At 51.0% G+C, this 23,286-nt stretch overlaps 2 protein-coding genes across 3 annotated transcripts; one reads left to right on the top strand and one right to left on the bottom strand.

The window, feature by feature from the left end:
- Positions 1 to 897: 897 nt before the first annotated feature.
- Positions 898 to 1,557, bottom strand: LOC142887804 (transcriptional and immune response regulator-like). The gene has a single exon (XM_076025664.1). The coding sequence runs from the start codon at positions 1,497 to 1,499 to the stop codon at positions 1,197 to 1,199; it is 303 nt and encodes a 100-aa protein (XP_075881779.1). The 5' UTR covers positions 1,500 to 1,557; the 3' UTR covers positions 898 to 1,196.
- An 8,636-nt stretch (positions 1,558 to 10,193) lies between these two features.
- On the top strand, positions 10,194 to 23,141 carry LOC142887811 (zinc metalloproteinase-disintegrin-like VLAIP-A). Of its 2 annotated transcripts, none has more exons than XM_076025681.1 (21): positions 10,194 to 10,478; positions 11,174 to 11,289; positions 11,387 to 11,463; positions 12,051 to 12,129; positions 12,210 to 12,286; positions 12,360 to 12,537; positions 12,621 to 12,683; positions 13,032 to 13,103; positions 13,172 to 13,341; positions 13,578 to 13,659; positions 14,105 to 14,238; positions 14,422 to 14,599; positions 18,023 to 18,112; positions 18,359 to 18,660; positions 19,740 to 19,896; positions 20,114 to 20,194; positions 21,039 to 21,126; positions 21,352 to 21,457; positions 21,545 to 21,635; positions 21,711 to 21,806; positions 22,447 to 23,141. In XM_076025681.1, the coding sequence occupies exons 1-21, from the start codon at positions 10,427 to 10,429 to the stop codon at positions 22,477 to 22,479; spliced, it is 2,322 nt and encodes a 773-aa protein (XP_075881796.1). In that variant the 5' UTR covers positions 10,194 to 10,426; the 3' UTR covers positions 22,480 to 23,141. The 2 variants fall into 2 exon arrangements, with proteins under 2 accessions (XP_075881796.1, XP_075881795.1); XM_076025680.1 differs by having other exon boundaries at positions 10,196 to 10,478; positions 21,542 to 21,635.
- Positions 23,142 to 23,286: the final 145 nt, after the last annotated feature.

Here is a 23,286-nt window from a genome sequence, read left to right on the forward strand (position 1 = left end):
GTCAGATGTCGTCACACACACACACACAGGAACTGGTTTGAGCCGGCAGAGGAGCTATCAGAGGCGAGCAGATTAGCAGTCATGTGTGTGTGTGTGTGCTGCTCACTCTCTCTTTCTCTCTCTCACACACACACACATACACATTGATGGAGCAGAAGGCAGTGAGGTGACAGCAGGTGCTGCTGCTGCTGCTGCTGCTGCTGCTGCCTTCATGTTTCTCCTGTGGAGGTGAAGAATCAGCCGAGCCTCCCGCAGCCTTGCGCTAAAACCCTGTAATGCTACTTAGAGAGCGGCTCTTATCATCAGGGGAGCACACACACACACACACACACACACTGACTCACACTCACACTCACGCCCCTCCCAAACTGAGCCAAACTGGTTCCCGCTGGTCTGTCGAGGCGGCTCACTGCACTGAGTGTTGACAAAGAGGAGGATCTCCTCCTCCTCCTCCTACTGCTGCTGTTTGCTGCCTTTTGTCTCGAGCTGAAGAGGCTCTTCGTCGGCTCTTCGTCGGCTCTTCACGAGCGTCAGCTGTGGCTGCGCTCACACACAACCTTCCCCTGCCGCCGTCACCTGTCGGCTCAGCCGAGCTCACCTGAGGTCCTGGAGGTCACTCAGCACCTCCAGAACCTCTCCAGTGCTGCTGGCACCAGCACCACCGACACCAGCAGCTACATGATGAACAACCAATAAAAGACCACAGTCAGAGTTTCTTGTAGAAAAGATGCAATAATTTATTATTTTTCTTAGAAAAACATCATCAACGACAAACAGGAACCAAATAAACACAGAAGATCATCAGTGCTTCACATCTCAGTGCTGCAACACTTCAGCGATGACAACAATATCAACAGGAGCTGAGTGGCCACTCATGGCACCGGTCACAGTCCACAGTCAAGGCTCGTCGGTCTGGGAGGCACCCGGCGGTTCGGCACCACAGTCCCGCGACTGTCCCGGCAGCAGCGGCGGCGGCGGCTCTGCGCGCGCTGCAGGCGTCCACAGGAGGCATTCAGCAGGTCTCGCGAAGAGACGTCACGTGTGTCCCGCACATCCCGGGCGGGCGGCTCGTCCCGCTCCGTCCCGCTCCTTCTCCTCCACCTCCTCCGGAGGCGCGAGGAGGCTCTTGGGTCTTCACCTCGCTTTGAGGGGGGGCTCGCCACGCGGAGCCCCGCGCGCTCAGCGGAGCCTCAGTCTCAGCGCATCCGAAGCAGCTGCCGCAGCATCCCGGCGATCTGCAGGAACTTGTCCTTCTTGCGCTGCTTGAGGGCCATGAGCGCGCGCGCCGTCTCCTCGGGGTCCTGCGTGTAGGAGAAGATGCTCCGCACGCGCTCCTCGGCCTTCATGTCGCCGGTCTTCTGGAAGAGGCGCATGAGCGCGTCCTGGTTGACGTTCTCGAAGATGTTGCCCGCCGCCTTCTTGCGGTGCGCCGTGTCGAAGCGGTTGCCGTGGACCGAGGGGCTGACGCGGCGGCACTCGGAGGACACGTAGCCGGACATCGCGTCGCGTCTGCGGGCGTCTGACTGGGCAGGAGGGGCAGCGGCGGCTCGGTGTCGGGAGGAGCGACTGTCGCTGCCGAGGCTGCGCCGCGGCTACTTATGGGGCGGCGGAGGGAGGTCCCTCGGCGTGACGTCACCGGCCGTGGAGCAGAGCCAGGCCCCTCCCTCCCTGCTCTGTTTGTACACGAGCGCTGCAGCGGTGGCTGATGAAAGCCTGGTGCGAAATATCACCGCCGGCATGCGTTTACATCCACTTGTGATGGTAATAATAATAACAGAGCAGCGGTGAGCATTGACAGGCTTGCAGGCCACGTGACAGCTGATGGGGGAACCAATGCTGTGTCTCAATTCAAGGTCTGCATCCTTGAAGTATGCATTTTGAAAGGAAGTTGCGTCATAGCACTGCGCGAAGGCTCCTCCCAATTCCCAAGGGTCCTTAGGAGCTCAAAATGCGTACTGGGAATGCACCTCGTTTTAGCCGATTCCAAGGATGCACCGCTACTATCCTTCGCGTACTTGTGTATCCCAAGATGCTTTGTGTGCTGCTGCAAAGCATCGTGAGATCTTGGGAAGTCAGCTGAAATTAGCGGCATGTACTGTAAATTTAAGTATTGAAATTTCACATAAAATCTTCAGTTTTAACATTGGGTTTTTACTTATTTGAATATCGAACGACATCGTTAGATGGCGAACCAATGGTTAGCTTGATACTATAAAAACGTCACTTCAGGGGTTGGCCAGCAGGAGGGAACGGCAGTGACGCAACGAGGAAATACGCCCGAAGGCTAGACCGTCCCGTGTGGTTACCGGGGAGGCGGGGTTTGGTCCGTCCTTCTAGGCCGGGTCCTTGGAGGACGCTTCCTTTAGACTGATGACGCTCGGTTTGAAGGGTGCAGACCCTGAATTGAGACACAGCATAAGACTTGTAACATTTCTGACCGTGAAGCCTACTGACAAGCTGCAACTCAGTCGTAACGCAGGGAAAGCGGTCACGATGTCCGGAGGTCTAGATGTCCTTCAAATGAAGGAGTAGGATGTGCTGAAGTTCCTGGCGGCAAGAACCCATTTGGGAGGCACCAACTTGGACTTCCAGATGGATCAGTAGGTGTACAAGAGGAAAAGTGATGGTATTTACATCATCAACTTGAAGAAGATGCAAGAAGACAGCAAGAAGGTTGCAGGGTTCGATTCCAGGCCTGGAGCCTCACTGCGGAGTTTGCATGTTCTCCATTGCTGTGTCTCAATTCTGCATCCTTGAGACCGAGTGTCCTCCGTCTGAAGGAAGCGTTTATGGCATCAAGCTAACCATTGGTTCGCCATCTAACGATGCCGTTGAATGTTCAAATAAATAAAAACCCGATGTTAAAACTGAATATTTTATGTGAAATTTCATACTTAAATTTATACGAAGTGTCTTTGCCAGCAGATGAGGCTAATTTCAGCTGACTTCCCAGGATCCCACGATGCTTTGCAGCCGCACGCAAAGCATCATGGGATACATAAGTGCGCGAAGGATAGTAGCGGTGCATCCTTGGAATCGGCTAAAACGAGTGCGTATTTCCGAGTACGCATATTGAGCATCCTAAACACCCTCGGGAATTGGGACAAGCCTTCGTGCAGTGCTATGACGCAACTTCCTTTCAAAATGCGTACTTCAAGGATGCAGACCCTGAATTGAGACACAGCACAGGTGTCTGCTGGCTTCCCTCCAGCTCCTCCAGCTCCTCCCACTCCAGTAACAGGCATGTGAGGGGACTGGGAAATCCTTCTACATGGTTGCCTTTCTTTCTTTGTCTCTGTGTGGAACTGCGATGCACTGGCGAAGAAGAAGAAGAAGCGGCCATTGAAAATGGATGTGTATGATAATCATCAGATTCCAGTGACTGAGCCCCTGCAGCTGCAGGACGTCAGTCACTGGACCACTGGCTTTTACTTGTAAAAGTGATTCAGCTGTGATCCAGGAGATCATTAGCAGAAGGTCGACCTGCTGTTGATCCGGACCGTAAACAGCTGATGCGTCACCATTTTCCCGACTCCAGAATTCATGAAGGCACAATAAAAGTGTTTACTGCGCTCCGTCCTGCCAGTTTCTCATCCACCAAACTTTTACACATCGTATTTTTAAGTCACCCGCTGGTTTTAAGTCAAAGTCACAGATGTTTCTTTTTAAACCGTTCCCAAAAATACATCAGTCCTCTTCCAGTCACTCCGTCAGTCAGCGGGGCTATAAATATTTGCCTTCCATGCGGAGGAGAGTGCAGCTGAGCAGTGTTTACAGCTGCCGCTGACCCCGAGGGCTGATGGCGGCTGATAAGGCGGCGAGGCGAGGCGTTCCCCCTCCCGCTCCTCCACGCCATGTAAACACGGCCCACTGTGTGTGTGTGTGTGTGTGTGTGTGTGTGTGTGTGAGTGTGTGTGTGTGTGTGTGTGTGTGTGTGTGTGTGTGTGTGTGTGTGTGGAGCTGCTCGCCAGTCTCCGTGTGTGCTGCCGCCTCCCTTATATGGAGACAAAGGACGGCAGAAAACGCTGCCAGTGACACAGGAAGTGGATTCTGTGCAGGACGGAGGTATGTGTGGCATGTGGCAGCAACTCCGTCGTCTGCAGCTCCGAACAATGAGGCCGCGACCTCTGGAACAATGCTGAGTGTTTGCGTGTCGCCACAGGATACCTGGTGTGTGTGTGTGTGTGTGCAGCTGGCACAGACACATTTACTACCCCGACCCCCCCCCGCCCCCTACACACACACACACACACACACCTCTGCAGGAGGGTTGTTGGTTCATGCATACTCCAAAAAAATACATAGACGTTCACGTGAAAGCACATTCAGTCTTAATCTGCAGCAACTCTTCAGTTGCAATGCCACCGGACACCAGGGGGGGGCAATGCCGAGCAGCAGACCTGACCGGTGTACAATAAATAAAGCTGACGGATACGAAGAGCCACAGAAAAGAGAAAAACCAGCAAAACCACCACGCATGCAGAGTGCAGTGCACACACAGCACCCCCCACTGCTGCAGGGGTGTAATGACGCCACCTGCTGCTGCTGCTGCTGCTGCTGCTGCTGCTGCTGCTGCTGCTGCAGGTGTAATTATGCACAGCAGTCGACAAACATTTGTGTGTTTCCTTTTGCATTTGAACGCCAGCGGCGCGGCTGAGGTTGATGTGAGTTCAGAACAACAGCAGCGCTAAATATAACCAGAGGTCATCATCTGTCATCTTCTGCCCTCCCGGGAGGCGGGGCTTCACTCAGAGCATCCTCCGCTGATAACATTCTGCTCTGCTGCACGTTCAAAAGAGTGAAACTCTGGGCCGCCGCCCTGACAGAGTACAGGTCAGAGATAACCAGCAGCTCCAGCTCCTCCTGGGTTGGGTAACCGGGTCAACGTCCAGCCGCGTTATCGCTCTGGACCAGTTCTGCTGTTTATGGGCGACTTGCAATGAAGACCATAAAATCACAAACACCTTCAGCCCCAGATTGGACCCACAATCCAGCCCTCCCACCGGGCCTGGACCTGGGCCTGCTGAGCTCTGAGTGTGTGGGCTGTGTCCCCAGCGCTTGCATAACAGGGCAGGTAGCCAGGAGGAGGTGGAGCTAAACAGGACGTCCCGACGAACCGCTGTTGGGCTGCGACAGCAGGTTGAGGCTCTACGAAGGTCGCAGCGCGTGTGTGTGTGTGTGTGTGTGTGTGTGTGTGTGTGTGTGTGTGTGTGTGTGTGTGTGTGTGTGTGAACTCCACCCGCCTGCTTCTTCCTCTTGAGACTGGATGTGATCTTTGCCGCACCTGTGAAGGTATCTACAGCTACAGTTGAAATGTTTGATGGTGTTTTGGGCTCCATGGCTTCATTGCTCCACTCGGTGCCGATCAGTAAGAATCAGGCCCAAAGAAGCAGCAGCAGGAGGGAGGAGACACGTGTCCCAGGCGTGTGAGGACAGATGGCGATGCCCCGACTGCTGTGCGCTGTTGTGTAACCGCAGCCACGGAGGTGTTTGTTTTGTTTTTGTAGGGGGGGGGGGTGAGGGTGGGGGGAGAGGGGGTCCAGACTTTGACCTCTGACTTCACAAAGAGCGGCAGACGAGACCTTTTCTAGTCAGCAGTTCCGGAGGAGCATTGCAGAGAAGAGGTTTGTAGAGAGAATCACAGCCACTCGTCTGGAATCACTGGAGTCGGGAAGAGTGACTCGTGAGTCAGTGGGAGCAACTCCCTCCCTGCAGCTGCCAGGATCTCAAGAGGAACCAGAGACTGGGCCACTGTTTGTCTCCGAGAAGAGAAACTTCACTGGAAGATGTCAGAACTGATAAACACACAGTGGTGTGTGTGTGTGTGTGTGTGTGTGTGTGTGTGTGTGTGTGTTTAACAAGTGGTTGCTTATGTAACAGGAAGTGAAGGACTTCTAGGGAGAGCTGTTGACGCGACTATGAGCCAGTCGGCAGCACCAAGCCTGGTTCCAGTTCTGGTTCCAGTTCTGTTCTGAGGCCCAGTTCAGGTTCCTAGTTATGGTTCCAGTTCCAATTCCAGTTCAGGATGCAGTTCAGGGAGCAGTTAAACTCTGCAGCAGTTCCATGTAAAAAGCAGTCAGAGCTCCGGGAAAGTTCCGAAACAACTTGGTGTGGTTCACACACAAAGACACGCAAAGACACGCAAAGACACACAGCAGCATGATTTGACAGAGAGGCGTGGCTGCTCTTCCAGGCGAGATGCTGGAGCCTTCAGAGCAAAACCCAGTCCACACACACACACACACACACACACACACACACACACACACACACACACATACACACACACACACACACAGATTAGGTGAGTGAGCGCTGCGGCCCGCCGCCGCTCTGAACCGGTTCAATCTGGCCTGGACCGTCTCTTCACGGCTGGCTGCACCGCTGGCGCCCGGGGCCAGAACTACTGTCCACGCGATGCTCTTGGAGGGGGGCGGGGCCAGGATCAGGCACCGCTGCCCATCAGGTGGATCATATTAAGGTCAGGGAACAGGGCGCCGGCGCCGGCACCGCCGCCACCTCCTGCAGCAGCAGGTCACAGGTGAAAGTTTCAGCCAGAGTTAGTCGTTCTAATGATGGTCAAACTTCCAGGATGGAAGAAATAACATTCTGACTGCTGAGGCTGCCAGCATGAGACAGAAAAACAATGTTGGATGAGGATTTTCTGCCTAGCAACAGATGACAGCACGAAGCAGAGCTTTCTGGGAATGTTTCTACCAGGTTTGTGGTGTTAGGGGGCGCTAGCGGGTCGAATCAACAGCATCATCAAAAGGAAGTGACCCACTAAACCCAGTGAGCAATAGCTGGCAGCTCACCACACCGTCGTCTCCACGGCAACATGTGACAACAAAGGAGTGACGAGCAAACAAGCAGTTTCTTGGTTCCTGTTGCCATGTGGGCGGGACTTCCAGTCAGACTGGGAGCAGGCCAGTGGAGGAGGAGGAGTGACGCTGGTCTGGGCCAGAAGAGACTGGAGCCCGCCGATGGCGCCTCCATTGTTCCCAGGCCGGAGGTCAAGGTCATGTGGGGGCGGTGGGTGTTGGGGTCAGGTGGGGGCGGGGTCACAGGGGATGGGGTCTCCCATCCTGACAGGAAACATCTCGCTGAAGGTCCTCGGCCTCAATGATCCTGATCTGATCCCGCCACATCTGATCCGTCGACTGGCTACCATGGCTAACAGCTGGTTAGCCCAGCCAGCAGCAGGCTAGCTCAAATTGAAGCTGGTTAGCTCGGTTAGCGGCTGGTTAGCCCACCCAGCAGCAGGCTAGCTCAACTAGAGGCTGGTTAGCTCGGTTAGCAGCTGGTTAGCTCGGCTAGTTTAGCCGCCGTGCAGGTGAGAGAGGGACGTAAAGCGTGAGCTTCACAAGCATTTTAGGAGGGCGGAGGCTCTCATCCACCGCAGACCCTAACAGCCGTCTGCATTAAGTTCTTACTCAACACTCAATTAACAGCGACCGTCTCGTCCCGCAGAGCAGCGAGCAGACGACACCCAAAACTGCGGCGGTTTTTACAAAGTTTAAAATAATTGGTGGTTAATCCTGCGGCCGCCGCTGCGCAGCAGGAACAGAGGTTGCATAACCGCCGCCACCGCCAGACAGCAGGGACCACCAAGATGGCTCAACCACACCTAGAGAGAGAGAGAGAGAGAGAGAGAGAGAGAGAGAGAGCAAGAGAGAGAGAGAGAGAGAGAGAGAGAGAGAGAGAGAGAGAAAGAGAGAGAGAGAGAGAGAGAAAGAGAGAGAGAGAGAGAGAGGGCATGATGGACACACGCAATTTAGTTGCCTTTATTTGCTGTCGTCTGAGATAAAGAGTCAGACAGCTGCTGCTGCGGCTGCTGCTGCTGCTGCTGCTGCTGCTGCTGCTGCTGCGGCTGCAGGTCTCCGCCTCTCCCTGACACCATCACGATATCAGGAGAGCCATCACGATAGAAACACGCTCACCATATTCACCGATTGGCCCAGTCGCACCCTGAACACAGTGACAAACCTCAGCTCTGTTGAGCAGAGCGCCACCCGCTGGCCGCACACCTGGGCGGCTTCGTTACTTCGTCAGACAAGAAGATCTTTTTTCTGTGAGAATTTCGAAACTTCACGTCAAAGAACTCCTGACAGCTGACAGGAAGTGAGTGACGGCAGCGCTGGATGTGGAAGTGAGAGCCGCCAGCCGGTTCAAACCGGTCTGAGAAGACCCGGCGCTGGACAACACACACACCACACACACACACACAAAGTAATCTATGTATGGTCGGCTCTCTGTGACCTCACGTGAAAGCAGAATTTGAAGCTCAGAGAAACCAGGTCACGCAAAACTGATGCACCCACAATCAGAGAGTTAGGCTTTAAAATGTACAACACTAAGCCTGAGCGCCTGGCAGCGGGACAGACAACACACACACACACACACACACACACACACACACACACACACACACACACACACACACACACACACACACACACAGAGCGCAGCAGCACGTGGCATCCACAAATAAGAGCCATGTGCTGCTGCTGCTGCAGCTTCATCTTCGTCACACTGACATCCAGCTCCTCAACCAAAACACCACTTTCTCTGGCATGTGTGTGTTATTATCAGCAATCACACACACACACACACACACACACACACACACACACACACACACACACACAGAAGAAGGGATGAACTCAAAAGAGGGTCCAAGGAATGTGTGAGAATGAGATTAGATGATTTCATCCTCAACTCTTCTTCTTCTTCTTCTTTTTCTTCTTCTTTTTCTTCTTCTTCTTCTCGCTTGGTGTCCACTGTCAGTGTTTAATCAACAAATTTAAAACATCTGGGCTTTGCAGTGGAGGCAGGTTCACCTCCAGTTTTTAGAACAGCCGAGGATGTGAGATGACCCTGGTCACAATCCAGGTGGAGCTTCTAAATCCAGCTGCAGCTGCTGTGTGGAACCAGCAGTTTGTAATGTTCTGACGGACCTCTGCTGCTGTTGCTGCTGCTGCTGCTGCTGCTGCTGCTGCTGCTGGACCAGCGGTGGAACACAAGGTCGAGTTCCTGGCTCGGCTCCAGCCGACCTCGCTGTTCCACTTCACCACCGAGCGGCTCGATAAAGTCGCTCTTCCGCCGCAGCGGAGGTCGACTCACGCGAGCCGCAGGGTGGCAGCACATCCGGGTCCTCCTGCCGTTGCCCCGTCACGACTGCAGGGGGCGCCACACGGGGAGGAGGATGTTCATGAACCGTCAGCGGTGACTGACTCGCTGCCGCTCTGCTTCACAGCCTGGCTGGTGGCGCCCTCTGGTGGCTGTGATGCAAAGTGCACAGCAGCCACGAGTGCACAGCTGTCAACTCTGGTCAATAGATATTAATATTATTATTAATGCCGCATAATCTGAAATGAACCATCATCATGTTGCCAGAAGATCAAAGGTTCAGCCTCTCTGCTTCTGAGCTGAACTCAGCAAAATAACACAAAATCAGCTGAGAGAAAGATAGCGTGTGTGTGTGTGTGTGTGTGTGTGTGTGTGTGTGTGTGTGTGTGTGTGTGTGTGTGATATTACTTGACTATGACTACACTAGTCATGACTGTTACTGCTGACCTACAGCCAGGTTATTACTAGAAGGAGAATCCACTCAGAAATGTAACTTCGTCCTGGCTGCCAGTAGAGGGCACTAGTACAGCATGATTGGTCTGTGGCAGGAGATGATGATGATGGTGTGGTGATTCAGAGTATTTCAGAACCTGGAGCTGATTGTCTTAATTTCCACATCTTATCAGTGATCTAAAGCCCCTTGTGATGTCTTTGTGACTCTCAGACTCTCTGGCTTTTATTTCCAGGGTTCAGGATGTCACAAACGAGGGGGCGTGGCCTCCAGGTTTTCCCGGCCGCAGGCCTCCTCCTGAATTCCTGCCGACGGCGTCTGATATTTTATCAATAAAATGATGACGTGGTTGGCCCCGCCCCCAGCGTCTCACGCCAGTCTGTGTCCTGGAGTGCTCCTGGAGTGCACATTGGCCTTATTGTCTGTGGATGTGTAAGGTGGTGGGCGTGTCCATGCAGCAGCAGCTTGCTGGGAACGCTGGACGTTGCAGTGACGGCAGTGCGGAAACCACTGCATGGCTCAACGGCTCTGAGTCAGTGTTCAAACCGTCAGGAGGCAGCTCCGCCCACCGCCGCCGCCGCCGCCAAGACAAAGTGCATAAAAGGAGAAGGAACGGACGAAGAGAAGAACTGAAAGTTCCTGCTGCAGCCCACAGCACCGACATTCTTCCTGCATTCCTGCAGGGAGCAGGGCGTGCTCAGGCCGGCTGCTGGCTACCAGGAAGTAGCCCGGGGGGGGGGGTTGTGGGCGGGCGGTGGGCGTGGCCTCCCGGCGCGTGCAGGTAAGACAACATAAAGGGCGGCGTGAGCGGAGCGGCGCTTGTGTTTTCCAGCGGCCGTCAGCAGCATGAGGCTCCTGCTGTGGCTCCTCCTCCTCCTCCTCCTGGACGAACGCACAGGTAGGTCACCCGGTAGCGCCACCTCCTGGTCCGCCTGATTAATAACTAACACCTGCTCGCCCTCTTGGCCGAGCTGCTCGGCCGCTTGCTTCCTGACTCCCACTGACTCCCAGTCAAAGTCTTACCAGCTCCGGGTTAATGAATGATTCAGTCGGCTCGGTTTGAGAGTCACTGAGAGGAAACCAACCAACCAAACAACCAACCCAGAGCGCCTAGCACACCGCCGCCGCCCCCAACCGCCACTGCCGATCTCGGGTTCTATCTCTCTCTGAATGCTGGAGCGAGTTGACGGCAGCTGCCGCTCACACTGTCGGCCAGGTGAGAGTGACTCACGGCCAGTGACTCTGAGTCACTCCCTTCACTCTGTGACTCCTCGGTATCGATCCGGCTGAGGGTGAGAGGACAGACAGAGAGGACGAGGAGGAGGAGGAAGTGCTGAGATCTGCAGGGCAGCAACACACAGGATGTAAGAAGTGTGTCACAACAGTGAGGGACACACTGCCCCCTGCTGGCTGCCTTTATACAACTGTGTCACTTAAGGTCGCCTGGCAGGCACCAAACATCTGATAAGAACACAGGTGTTGCTGGTGTGTGTGTGTGTGTGTGTGTGACTGTCCAGACCAGTGAGAAGCCGTCAGGTTTGGAGAAGATCTGCAGAAGAAAGCTGAGTGATGGACCTGTGTGTGTGTCCACAGAGGGTCAGGGTCCAGACTGGCACCACTTGGAGGGTCATGACTTCGGGGAGGTGCAGGACTACGAGGTGGTTCGACCCATCAGGCTTCACTCAGTGAGGCGTGTGAGACAGACACAGGTAGCGGAGCTGCTGCTTCTTCTTCTTCTGTTGTTCTGGGGTGAGTCTGGGAGGGAGGAGGTGATGACTGATGACTGCTGCTGTGCTCCTCCTGCAGGGCGGCCGGCCGCAGACTCTTCACTATGCCATGACTGTGGCAGGGAAGGTCCTGGAGATGCAGCTGGAGAAGAACAAGTGAGTCTCAGGGTCTCTCCAGCTGAGGATGATTCGCGGTGAGGTCAGAGCTCGTGACCTGCTGCGACGGTGCCACTTCCTGTGTTTTCTTACAACATAATGACACATCATATTGTGACTAATTTACTTTGTGTATTTAGGATTTTTTTTTTTTAATGAGACGTGTGAACCAATCACAGCTCAGTTTCTTTTTTTCTACATCCTGACGTGAGTGTCATGGAACCGTTGGGAGCTGATCGCCCACGACGGCAGCCAAAGTCACGGCTTCAGAATAGAAACACTTTAATTTCTACTAAATTTCTCAAAAATATTCAGATTCTGAATTTTTTAAATGTTGGACTAAAAGTTGTTGTTCTGTACAAAGTTTGCTCTTTGCTAAAAGAGGCCAAAAGATTTCATCACCTTGTCAAAGTCTGGTCTCAGAACAGTGTGCTGATCTGTCAGTGCGCTGCCACCTACAGTATTGGAGGTTCCCTTAAATTCTGGCACTGTAATTATCAAACGCCCCCACATGTCCCCGTTAACATGAAATTGTGTGTGTGTGTGTGTGTGTTTGTGTATGCGTGTGTGTGTGTGGTTGTCATCAGTGAACTGCTGGGCCAAGACTACACTGAGACCGCCTACACCGAGGGCGGCGACCGGGTCACCACGGCGCCGGACGACATTGTGAGTTTCACAAGTTCTTCTCACACAAACAACAACAACGACTCTGATTGTTGCAACAACCTGTTGCTCCTCCTCCTCAGGACAACTGCTACTATCAGGGGAGGGTCCTAAACGAAAGCCAATCAGCCGTCAGCATCAGCACCTGTGCCGGACTCAGGTGAGCCGTCGGCCAGCTGGGCCAATCGAAGAGCCTCCCCAGCGGCTGAGCCAGCGCTCTGCTCCTGTTGCAGGGGCTACTTCAGGACGGCGGCACAGCGCTACGCCATCGAGCCGCTGAGCGGGACGGACGAGGGCGAGCACGCCGTCACCACCTTCAGGGGCAACGCCTCGACGCCGGCCGTCTGCGGCGTCACCAACACCAGCTGGAGCAGCGACTACGAGCCGCCCACCGGCCGCAGCCGCTCAGGGGTAGGTGGAGCCTCGGGCCGGACCACACTGGCCGGCCATGTCAGATGACCAACCTGGCTCTCCTCTGCTCCCCTGTCCTCCAGGGCATCTCCATCCTCCAGAGGCAGAAGTACATCCAGCTCTACCTGGTGACCGACCACCGCCAGGTCAGAGACCCACAGCTGCTTCTGACATCTTACAGTGTGACAATCATCACACCAACTGTCGCACTGGATCATGACACCAGTTTTCCAGTATGATAGCAGTTGTCACACTTGTTAATAATACCAGTTGTCCTACTGGATAATGATAGCAGATATTATGCTGGTAAGGACACCAGTTGGCATACTGGACTGCCTGAGGCGAATCCCACTGGTTGCCTCCGTACTTTATTTTGAAGGTGTTGTTGACTCTGAGGTTTGTCGTGAGCAGGAGACTCTGTGGGTCTTTGAACAGACTCATACCGTCTCACAACTCCAGTGGCTCCTCACACCATGTTGTTGACTGTGTTTCAGTATCAGAAGATGGGTCGAGACCAGCGGGCAGTCCGACAGAGGATCTTTGAAATCGTGAACTTCGTCAACATGGTGAGTCAGCTTCCCTCTCTTGAGCGTTCAGACAGGAAGTGGCCTTTCTCACGCTGGCTCTCTCCAAGGTCTACAAGCCGCTGAGGACCTTCATCGCCTTGGTGGGCTTGGAGATCTGGTCCAACAGAGACTTGATCAGCATCACGCCTCCGGCCGGAGCCAACCTGGACGCCTTCATGAAGTGGAGGAACTCTGAGTTGCTCAAAAGGAAGAAGCACGACAACGCACATCTAATCAGGTCGAAACAGACGACTTTCGTTTGTCCTTGTTCCCTCTACTTCTGTTTTGTTCTTCTTCTTTTCGGCTTGGTAAATGGCAGGAAGCTGCAATCACGAATGTTCTCAAGTTGTAAACGCTTGATGCATCGTCTCCCTCGTCATCGCTCATGATAAACAGGAAGTTTTCGCAGTCTGTGGCTTCATTCTGAGAAAAGGAGCGATGCTAACTTCCTCTATTTTACTCTGGGACTTGCAGCGGCATCGACTTTGAGGGCAGCACGGTGGGACTGGCCTTCGTTGGGACCATGTGCTCGGGTCACTCTGTCGGAGTGGTTCAGGTATCCAGAACCAATCACAGTCCCCTCCACACTTTAACAGAGGATCCGTCCTCCTTACTTTGCCATGGTTAATGTTTTTAATTGCACATTTCCTCAGCTGTCAGTATGTGTAGCTACATAATCTCCAGAAATATGTTGATCAGTACTTCACGTGAGTATTTTTGGCGCTTGACTGGGCCACAGTTAGCTACCGTAGCAACATAGCAAGTATTAGCATGAACAATATCTATGGACAGTAGCTCCTCTGAGCTCCTCCAGTGGAATCCCAGACCCAGTCCACAGGTACAAGTTCATTCACTCGTGGCATTTTTTTAAGGGCATATAGAGCTGATGTGTGAAATCTGTGATAGAGGAAGAAGCCAACAGCCAGCAGTCAGCAGACTTACATCTACTCACTGTGTGTTTGCTCAAATGAACACCAGACTGTTTTTTTGTTTTTTGTCAGGACCACAACAACAATGCCATCGCCGTGGGAGCGACGCTGGCCCACGAGATGGGACACAACCTGGGCATGAACCACGACGACTCCAGCCGCTGCATCTGCTCCGGAGACAGCTGCATCATGGCAGCCGCTCTCAGGTAGCCACTCCTAGCGATTAGGAACCTTTCAGCATTCACTCAACATACAGGGGTCATGCAGTAAAACAGAAAACTATGATAAATGAGCAATGAATGCTGCAGCTGAGGGGACCAGCTGGATCAGTCAGGATCAGTTGGAACAATCAGTAGGTCAAATCCGAGTCCCTCTGTCTGTCTTTCCAGCTGGAACATCCCTCGCACCTTTAGCAGCTGCAGCAGCAGCAACTATGAGAACTACCTAACATCTCGCCAGCCTGGCTGCCTGATGGACAAACCCTCCTACCTGAGCCTGCAGACTCCAGCCGTCTGCGGCAACAGCTTCCTGGAGCAAGGAGAGCAGTGCGACTGCGGCTCCCTGGAGGTAAAGCACCTGAGAACACGAGCAGGAAACAACCAACTTGAGAGCTTCTTTGCCATGTGATCAGTCACTCTGTATCACAGTCATTGTGTCTGCAACAGGCCAAAGGCATTCATTCTAACCTGAAAGCAATTCTGTAATTGTTCCTCTGGTGAGTCTGAGCTGAAAATAGGTCTGGACCTGTTGGCAACTTTGCTGGTATTCACAACAGGCACAAACCACAGACTGGGTGAGCGGAGCCTGTTCCTGCCTGCGGTAGTTGTTATCTACTGTAGTTTAACTGCCTGCAGTCGCTGGATCAGAGGATCTGTTCCTGGGAGCCTCCTGTTGGTTTAGAGATTTACGGGATCTGTGGGGAGGATGTGTGACAAGTAGTCAGTAACAGTTGGATCAGTCAGGAACGGTTGGATCAGTCAGGAACAGCTGGATCAGTCAGGAACAGTTGGATCAGTCAGGAACAGCTGGATCAGTCAGTAACAGTTGGATCAGTCAGGAACCGCTGGATCAGTCAGGAACTGTTGGATCAGTCAGGAATAGTTGGATCAGTTGGATCAGTTGGATCAGTCAAGATCAGCTGGATCAGTCAGGAACCGCTGGATCAGTCAGGAACAGTTGGATCAGTCAGGATCAGCTGGATCAGTCAGGAACAGTTGCATCAGTCAGGAACAGCTGGATCAGTTGGATCAGTCAGGAACCGCTGGATCAGTCAGGAACAGTTGGATCAGTCAGGATCAGCTGGATCAGTCAGGAACAGTTGGATCAGTCAGGATCAGCTGGATCAGTCAGAAACAGCTGGATCAGTCAGGAACAGCTGGATCAGTCAGGAACCGTTAGATCAGTTGGATCAGTCAGGATCAGTCAGAAACAGCTGGATCAGTTGGATCAGTCCGGAACAGCTGGATCAGTCAGGAACAGCTGGATCAGTTGGATCAGTTGGATCAGTCGGATCAGTCGGATCAGTCAGATCAGTCAGATCAGTCAGATCAGTCAGGAAAAGCTGGATCAGCTGGATCAGTTGGATCAGTCAGATCAGTCAGGAACAGCTGGATCAGTTGGATCAGTCAGGAACAGCTGGATCAGCTCACTAAAGTTTGATCAAACTGGAGTTGCGTTCCAGCTTTGTTTTGCATCAGCAACAAAACACAAAGTGTTGTTGGTGATACAAAGATTGGTTAAAATTAAGGGTGTCAAAGTTAACGCGTTAACTCAACGCCGCTTTATCGCCGACAGTTTTCTTATCGCGCGATTAACGCACACGGTGCTTTTTGAACCTTTGGCCGCTCCGTAGATTGTGGAAACGGGAAATGAATTGACTCGGCTTGTAAACACAAAAAAAAAAGAAAGAGACACTGAGCGTAGATGAGCACTAGGAAGGACTAACATGGATAAGGCGTCAATTGTAAATGGAAAGTTCCACTTCAAAACCCTGCCAGATGGCAGTCTTGAGAGGACAAAAGTGATATGCATTTACTGTAACAAGCGCTTCCATTTGGCGCCCATGTTAATCAGTGTAGTAGTTCACACCAGACTCGAACAGGCTCGCGGCTCCCCTCGTGGATCACGCCATGCATTTAACGTCAGTTCACTGGACGTGGAAGCGAAGCGCCGCAAAGTGCCGAGCGCTTCCATTCGGCGCCCACGTTATTCAATGTGGTGGTTCACACTAGACGCGAACAAGCGCGCGGCTCGCGCCATGCAGTTGTCGTTTCGGCGTCTGCTCTATTTTGTGCGCGAGCCGCGAGTGATCCTCGTCAATAGTACAGGAAGTTGCAAAAAAAAAAAAACAGAAAATCCGGTGAATTTTCAAAATAAACTAATGACAAATTTGATCATATTTGTATGTTATATTTGTCAGTACATTGTATCAGAGTGAGAGAGAGATTAAACAAATACACACACACACACACACACACACACAGAGGAAGACTTGATCAAAATACATCCTAGAGATGCCGGTCAGTGATCATTATGAAAGAGGTCTTGAGATGGACACCTGAGTGCGTGTTTCTGTTTACACACAGACACACACACACACACACACATACCTATGCCGGTTCGCGTCTGGTGTGAACCACTATGTTGATTAACATGGGCGCCGAACTGAAGCGCTCGGCGCTTTGCGGCGCTTCCGTGTCCAGTGTGAACCGGGGGTAAGGGTCATCCTTTTGTGTTAATGGCTGCTGAAAAAAGGGGATGAATAGTTCAAGTTCGAGTTAAAAAGTAAATTATACAACTTTTGGTAGTACTAGTAATCATTACTATGCAATGTTACAGTTATGCCCATCTGTTATCTTTGTTGGGCTTGAGTTTATAATAATTTTTTTTACCCTGTGCATCTTTTGTTTTGTTCGTAGTCCTTGTCATTGCTCCAACACGAATAAACATGCTGCATTTGCAGAAAGCAAGTATTTGCCTACTCCCATGTTGATATGATTATTAAAAAAAATGGAAAAATATCAGTTTACGGTAGATTTAGAGCAGATAAAAAAATGCGATTAATTTGCGATTAATCGTGAGTTAACTATGGAAAACCATGCGATTAATCAGATTAATTTTTTTAATCGACTGACAGCTCTAGTTAAAATGTTACAAGAGAAGCAACTCTCTGATTGGCTGGTGCACAGGAACTCTGCACAGGGTTTAATCCGTCAGTTGTTTGTGGGAAACTTGCAAGAACCTGTTACTGCAACTGCACTTGGCCTCAGGTTGCATTTTTTGTTTTGTTAGTAGTACTTGTCATTGCTCCAACACGAATAAACATGCTGCATTTGCAGAAAGCAAGTATTTGCCTACTCCCATGTTGATATGATTATTTTAAAAAAAATGGAAAAATATCAGTTTACGGTAGATTTAGAGCAGATAAAAAAATGTGATTAATTTGCGATTAATCGTGAGTTAACTATGGAAAACCATGCGATTAATCAGATAAATTTTTTTAATCGACTGACAGCTCTAGTTAAAATGTTACAAGAGAAGCAACTCTCTGATTGGCTGGTGCACAGGAACTCTGCACAGGGTTTAATCCGTCAGTGGTTTATGGGAAACTTGCAAGAACCTGTTACTGCAACTGCACTTGGCCTCAGGTTGCAGTGTTTGCTAGGTCAGTGTCGCAATGGTTTAATAACGGTGCTTCCCACAATCAACACAACACGCAACACAACGCGCCCGCCCAGCCAACTCCTTTGACACAATAATGCGTTTATTTAAACACCATGAGTCAACTGAACCGCCGTGGCTGCAGCAACACAAGACCACAGCGACAACAACACACTGACCTGAACCTGTTCAGCCTGTTGCTCCGCCCACAACACTGACAGCAGTTCCAGGGTCCCTAAAAATCACGCAGTTCCAGCATTTATTCTTGTTGTCCAGTGACTGACATGCTTGTTGTGTTGTGTTGTGTTGTGTTGTGTTGTGTTGCTGCAGGAGTGCGCCAACCCCTGCTGCAACGCCACCACCTGCATGCTCAAGCAGGGGGCGCAGTGCGCGGATGGGGACTGCTGTGAAAACTGCAAGGTGAGACTACACTGTAGACTGCTACTGCCATCTGCTGGACATTCGGTGTATTGCAGCAATCTAAGGCTCCTGGAATCCAAAGACAGTTGACAAATTAGGAATTGCAACCACGGTGGTTTTGTGAGCGCTAAAATATTTCATTCAATAACTTCCAAGTCACGTGACCGGCCAAATGAAACACAACCATGAATGCCATTGATGAACTGCGGTGACGCTCAAGTTTCCACGCTGCCTTCTGTGCGCCAGGTGTCGCCGCGCGGCAAGGAGTGTCGCGCGCAGCAGGACGAGTGCGACCTGGCGGAGCACTGCGACGGCAAGAGCGACGCCTGTCCCGAGGACGTGTTCGCGATCAACGGGCTGCCCTGTGACGGGGGGCGGGGCTACTGCCACAACGGCCAGTGTCCCCAGAGAGAGAGCCAGTGCCACCGGATGTACGGCGCAAGTGCGGTGGAGGGCGAGCGGCACTGCTTCGATCAGAACAAAAGGGGGACCTACTTCGCCTTCTGCAAGCGGCCGTCCAAGGACACCTACACCCCCTGCCAGCCAGAGTGAGAGAGCGCCCCCTAACCTCAGCTGAAGCGCCACAACCGAACATTCTGTGACACTAGAATAACACACAGACACACTGATTAGACTGCGTTTCTCAAGTAAAAGTATAGAAGTACTGCTGCTAAATGCACCATAGAGAAAAAACAGTTGCTTGCCATGAATGAAACTAAACATTAGTTGATCGTTTTTGCAAAGAGTAAAAAGTTGTGGCAGAATAATGTGCAGTGAACTGACCAGAGGTCAGTGCTACCCTCAGCACTGTAGATTCACTGCAAAACCAAACTGGCGTCATGATGATGTTTTATGGCATCGTGACGTTATAACTATCCACCATTATTGACACTTTAAATAACAAAAAACATGTTCATTTTCTCTGCACTGAAAGCTGAGCTACGATAATCTCCCTCTAAAATATCATCCACATTTATATTCAACTACGCAACAGCAGGGCTGAAATAGCTCCACTTCAAGCAACAACTGCAGGTACTACCCCAAAAATTAGAATATCAAGTAAATGTTTTGGTAATTTAACATAAAAGATGAAAGCAACAAATTTTATTGAGCCATTCCACGCAAATTGACATCTCAAGCAGTTCCTTGTTGTAACTTTGCTGATTAAGATTTTCATCTTATTAAAACCACAAACCCACAAACCCAGAAAATTATTATAAAATGTGAGTTTTTTTAAGCTGCAAGACCTGATCAGCAAAATTCAAAGAAATAAAAACTTGAAATATATTGATTTGCATATCATTCCTTTATATAATATGTCACATTCACCTTTTAAGTTGAATTGCAGAAATACAACAACCTCTTCAGGATATTCTCATTTTCTGGGCAGTACCTGTACAAAGAAACAAAGAAGTGAATCACTTTGAAGAGAATTTGGATCTTTCAAAGACTTTAAAAGGAAAACTAGCCAGCAGGTTTCCAGGTGTATGGAGTCAAAGTAAAAAGTCATGGGATAAGAAATACTCCAAGTAAAGACGCCTGAGAAATCCACTAAAGTACAGTAACGTAGTCTTGGTACTGGGTTACCTGGCACCCCTGCTGATGAGTCACTTCCTGTCTGCCGCAGGGACGTCATGTGCGGGAAGCTCTTCTGCCATGGCGGCCAGGGCGACCCCAACTACGGCCGCATGGTGAGGGTCGGCCAATGCAAGGCGGCCTTCTTCGAAGAGCTCAACGCTGACTTCGGCCAGGTGGACCCTGGCACCAAATGTGGCGACGGCAAGGTAACAGCGCCACCCTTGGTGGTGTTTGACATCACCGTCACCCTTCAGTCCTCCAGCACTGGCTGAATAGCCCAAACACACACACACACACACCCACACACACACACACACACACACACACACACGCGTAAACATCCAAAGAAACTTTTGTAGCTTAATGCTGCAAAAAGAGCAGAGTGATGAAGTTGTGTTGTGTTGTGTTACTCTTTGACTCCAGGTGTGCAGCCAAAACGAGTGTGTGAATCTGGAGACGGCCTACAGAAACACCAACTGCTCGGCCAAATGCCGAGGACACGCTGTGAGTAACCCTGACCCTGTGCCCTGACCCTAACCCTGACCCTAACCCAGACCCTGACGCTAGCTACAGGCAGGAAGTACCTCCATCTGCCTGGAAACAGAGGAAGCTGTGGTTTCATTGGCTGCTAAGGTTGGATGGGCGGAGCCAACAAGTTGCAGGATGGCTTGTTGAAACATTTTGTCTGCGTTCAGACTGCGGGCGAATCAGATTCCAATCAGATTCCTTCTTAAATGCTGTCTTTAGTGCTGACTGTCCACACTGTTTCTAAACAGTGGTTCTGTTCAGACTGGGCCACATTATTGAGCCATCTGACAGGTTGCTGTAGCCAGAGGTGGGCGCGGAGGCGTGGTCCAGCGTAGCGTGCAGTGTGTGACGTCACATCACTGCGACAGCGGCAGTTGTTGCCACACCTAGCCTGCAGCTGGAGCTCCAGTATCTCCCCACACACTGTCGGGCCAATGAGGTTCCTCCTCTGTCCAGGGACCGACTGCTGCTCTCTACTGCTTCTGTCTGCTCCTGGACGTTACAGCTCCGCACCTCCACTGGCGCCCTCTGGTGGCACTGGCTGAACGCAGCCTTTCTCATCCGGCCACGACTGCTTTGAGACACACACTTTAGCTAAAGTCGGCCTAGCCCTCACCACCAATAAGAAGCCTGATGCTGCGACCAACTGCCCCCCTACTGGTGGAGAAGGAATCTGATTGGTCTGATATGAATGTGACAGCCCCACCCCTTTTCCAAGCTGTTTTCTCCCGGTTTTTCCCCAGTTTGTGTGTTTTATGAGTGTGTGTTGACCCCAGAAGTTGTTAATGTTGCTGTGTGTTTGTGTGTGTGTGTTGTCCAGGTGTGTAACCACTACAGCAAGTGTCAGTGCGAGCCTGGCTGGGTGAAGCCCGACTGCACCTCCAAGGAAGAAAGCTCTCTGTCTACAGGTGACACACACACACACACACACACACACACACACACACCATGTGACTTCATGTGTTGTGCATGTGTGCAGTGGTATCTTTGCTACTGCTCCCCCTCCTGGAGGAAGCAGAATTAGCCACGCAGACGTTACGTGACGCGAGTTAACCAACCAGGTTGAACCTTGCAGCGCCGTACGAAGACACGCACTCAAATGTGAAGCTCTTCCTCCTCCTCTTCACCCGCAGGTGTGATCATCGCCATCGTGGGGGCACTCTCCCTGGTGCTGCTGGGAATCCTGGCCGCCGTCTTCGCCGTCATCTGGAAGAACAAACAGTCGGCGCGGCCGCTGCCGTGAGTCACGCCCACCTGACCCAACAGCACCTCTCACCGTCGCCCCCTACCTGCAAACTCACTCTTGTGTGTGTGCATGTGCAGCAGTCAAACCCAGTGGAAGCCGGCAGCACCGAGCCGTCCCGCCCCCCGCCACCAGATGGCTCCACCTCCAGCAGTGCCCACCTACCAGTTTCAGGTGATTGGAGCAGGCAGCAGGCGGAGCTCTGAGGCGTGTGCGGTCCAATCCTAACAGCTTCACATTTATTTTTAGGGTGTGAGACCGAAGCCCCACGGAGCTCCGCCCCCACCACCCCCTGCAGGAAACAGACCCAAACCACCCACGTACAACTACACGGCTGCACGCCAGGTGACTCCTCCCACCACGTCACGCACACGTAACAGCGCTGAGGATTTAGCATGGCCACTAAAAGAAAGCTAGGTATTAGCTTGTAAGATCACCTGAGAGGTAATGGGCGGGGCTACACAGACATTTTTACTTTTCTGTTTCCAAAAAACACCTGGAATCATTTCTGGAAACATTAATTCCACAGAAGCTGTATTTTAGCAGTCAACAGTCTGTAAATCGATATGTATGAACACACAAGGAATTATGGAGGAAACAAAAAATGCATAAAATAACGCAAACACTTTTTATACTGAAATTCTTCAAAATAGCCACCTTTCATAAAAAGGTGTTTTTCTTTGCTGCATAATGATTTATATCTTGTTCATATATTTGACTGTTGGTACATATTTGTGCTAAATTTAAAGGGCATAGCTTAGTTTAGCTTAGCAATATCTAAGCAGTTGCTTTGTTCAGATAATCAGTCATAAACAAAGAGGATTAAAAACATCTTTAACCTTTAATTGGCAGCCAAAGAACACTTGACACACACTGCTTTAGCCCTGATGCTAAGCTAACTTGCTGAGGCTGCAGGCATGAAAACAATCTTTGTACCCAAAGTTAAATCAACCAATTGGTGAGCATCTCCTGGTTCTTCTTGCAGGCTCTGAAGCCAGTTCCTCCTCCAAAGGTGTGATGTCACCAGGGGACCAGTAGGGGAGCTGCAGAGTCAATCAACAGCCTGCGGCAGTGCGTTTAGGTGCAGAGCACACACTGGAGATTGTGTTTTGTTTTATAACATCAGGGATTCAATTCCAGTTTTTATTTAAAGGCACTTTTCCAATCTTCGGGGTTGATCTTGCTGTTAGCGGGAACTCTGGCGGTGAACCATCTCGTTTTATATCCAGTCTGTGCTTGTTACTGTAGCGATGCAGCAGAATGTTGCACAATGTGACCATGGTCCAACTCTTTCAGCAGCTGTTTCAGAGAAAGTCTTTATATTTCTTTTTTAGGAAAGTTCTTTGTGGCATCGTGAATTCCTTTGTTTTTAATGTAACTGTAATATTTTGCTTGAAATATGACAAATAGGAGATTTATAAAAATGATCACTGTGATGTTTTGGTTGTTTAGGTATAAATATTTTTGGATGAAAGCCAAAGTTTGACTGCAGAGTTTGGGATGCAACCCTGGTGGTCGATGCCTCGCTGTTGGAATTGAAATGTTTACTGTGCAAGGTTTTAAGACATCTTTAGGTCAGAATATGTGATGTCACCACTGTTAAAAAGGGGGAAAACATATGACATTTTATGTGTAAATAATAATAAACTTTATTTAAAGAAACAATTGTGAATATTGAAACTACTGTGGATTTTTTTTGTTTTGCAATTTCAAATCAAAAAGCTGTATTTTGAGATTAGTGACGGTTTTCTCACAGAAATCCCAGCAGACAGAACACAGACAGAGGAAGGTCAGCTTTGAACATCTGGGGAACCGCTGGATTTGA

This window comes from Nelusetta ayraudi, unplaced genomic scaffold (assembly GCF_046127955.1).
Source record: "Nelusetta ayraudi isolate G7.1 ecotype Tasmania unplaced genomic scaffold, CSIRO-AGI_Nayr_v1 ptg000018l, whole genome shotgun sequence".
In the NCBI taxonomy this organism is placed as follows: Eukaryota; Metazoa; Chordata; class Actinopteri; order Tetraodontiformes; family Monacanthidae; genus Nelusetta; species Nelusetta ayraudi.

What these genes read in the sequence shown, in the direction of transcription:
- LOC142887804 (XM_076025664.1), bottom strand. Translation starts at nt 1,499, where the DNA reads ATGTCCGGCTACGTGTCCTCCGAGTGCCGCCGCGTCAGCCCCTCGGTC.
- LOC142887811 (XM_076025680.1), top strand. Translation starts at nt 10,427, where the DNA reads ATGAGGCTCCTGCTGTGGCTCCTCCTCCTCCTCCTCCTGGACGAACGC. An exon ending in ATCATGGCAGCCGCTCTCAG is followed by an intron (nt 14,239 to 14,421) that starts GTAGCCACTCCT and finishes CTGTCTTTCCAG; the next exon opens with CTGGAACATCCCTCGCACCT. An exon ending in CCAAATGTGGCGACGGCAAG is followed by an intron (nt 19,897 to 20,113) that starts GTAACAGCGCCA and finishes CTTTGACTCCAG; the next exon opens with GTGTGCAGCCAAAACGAGTG.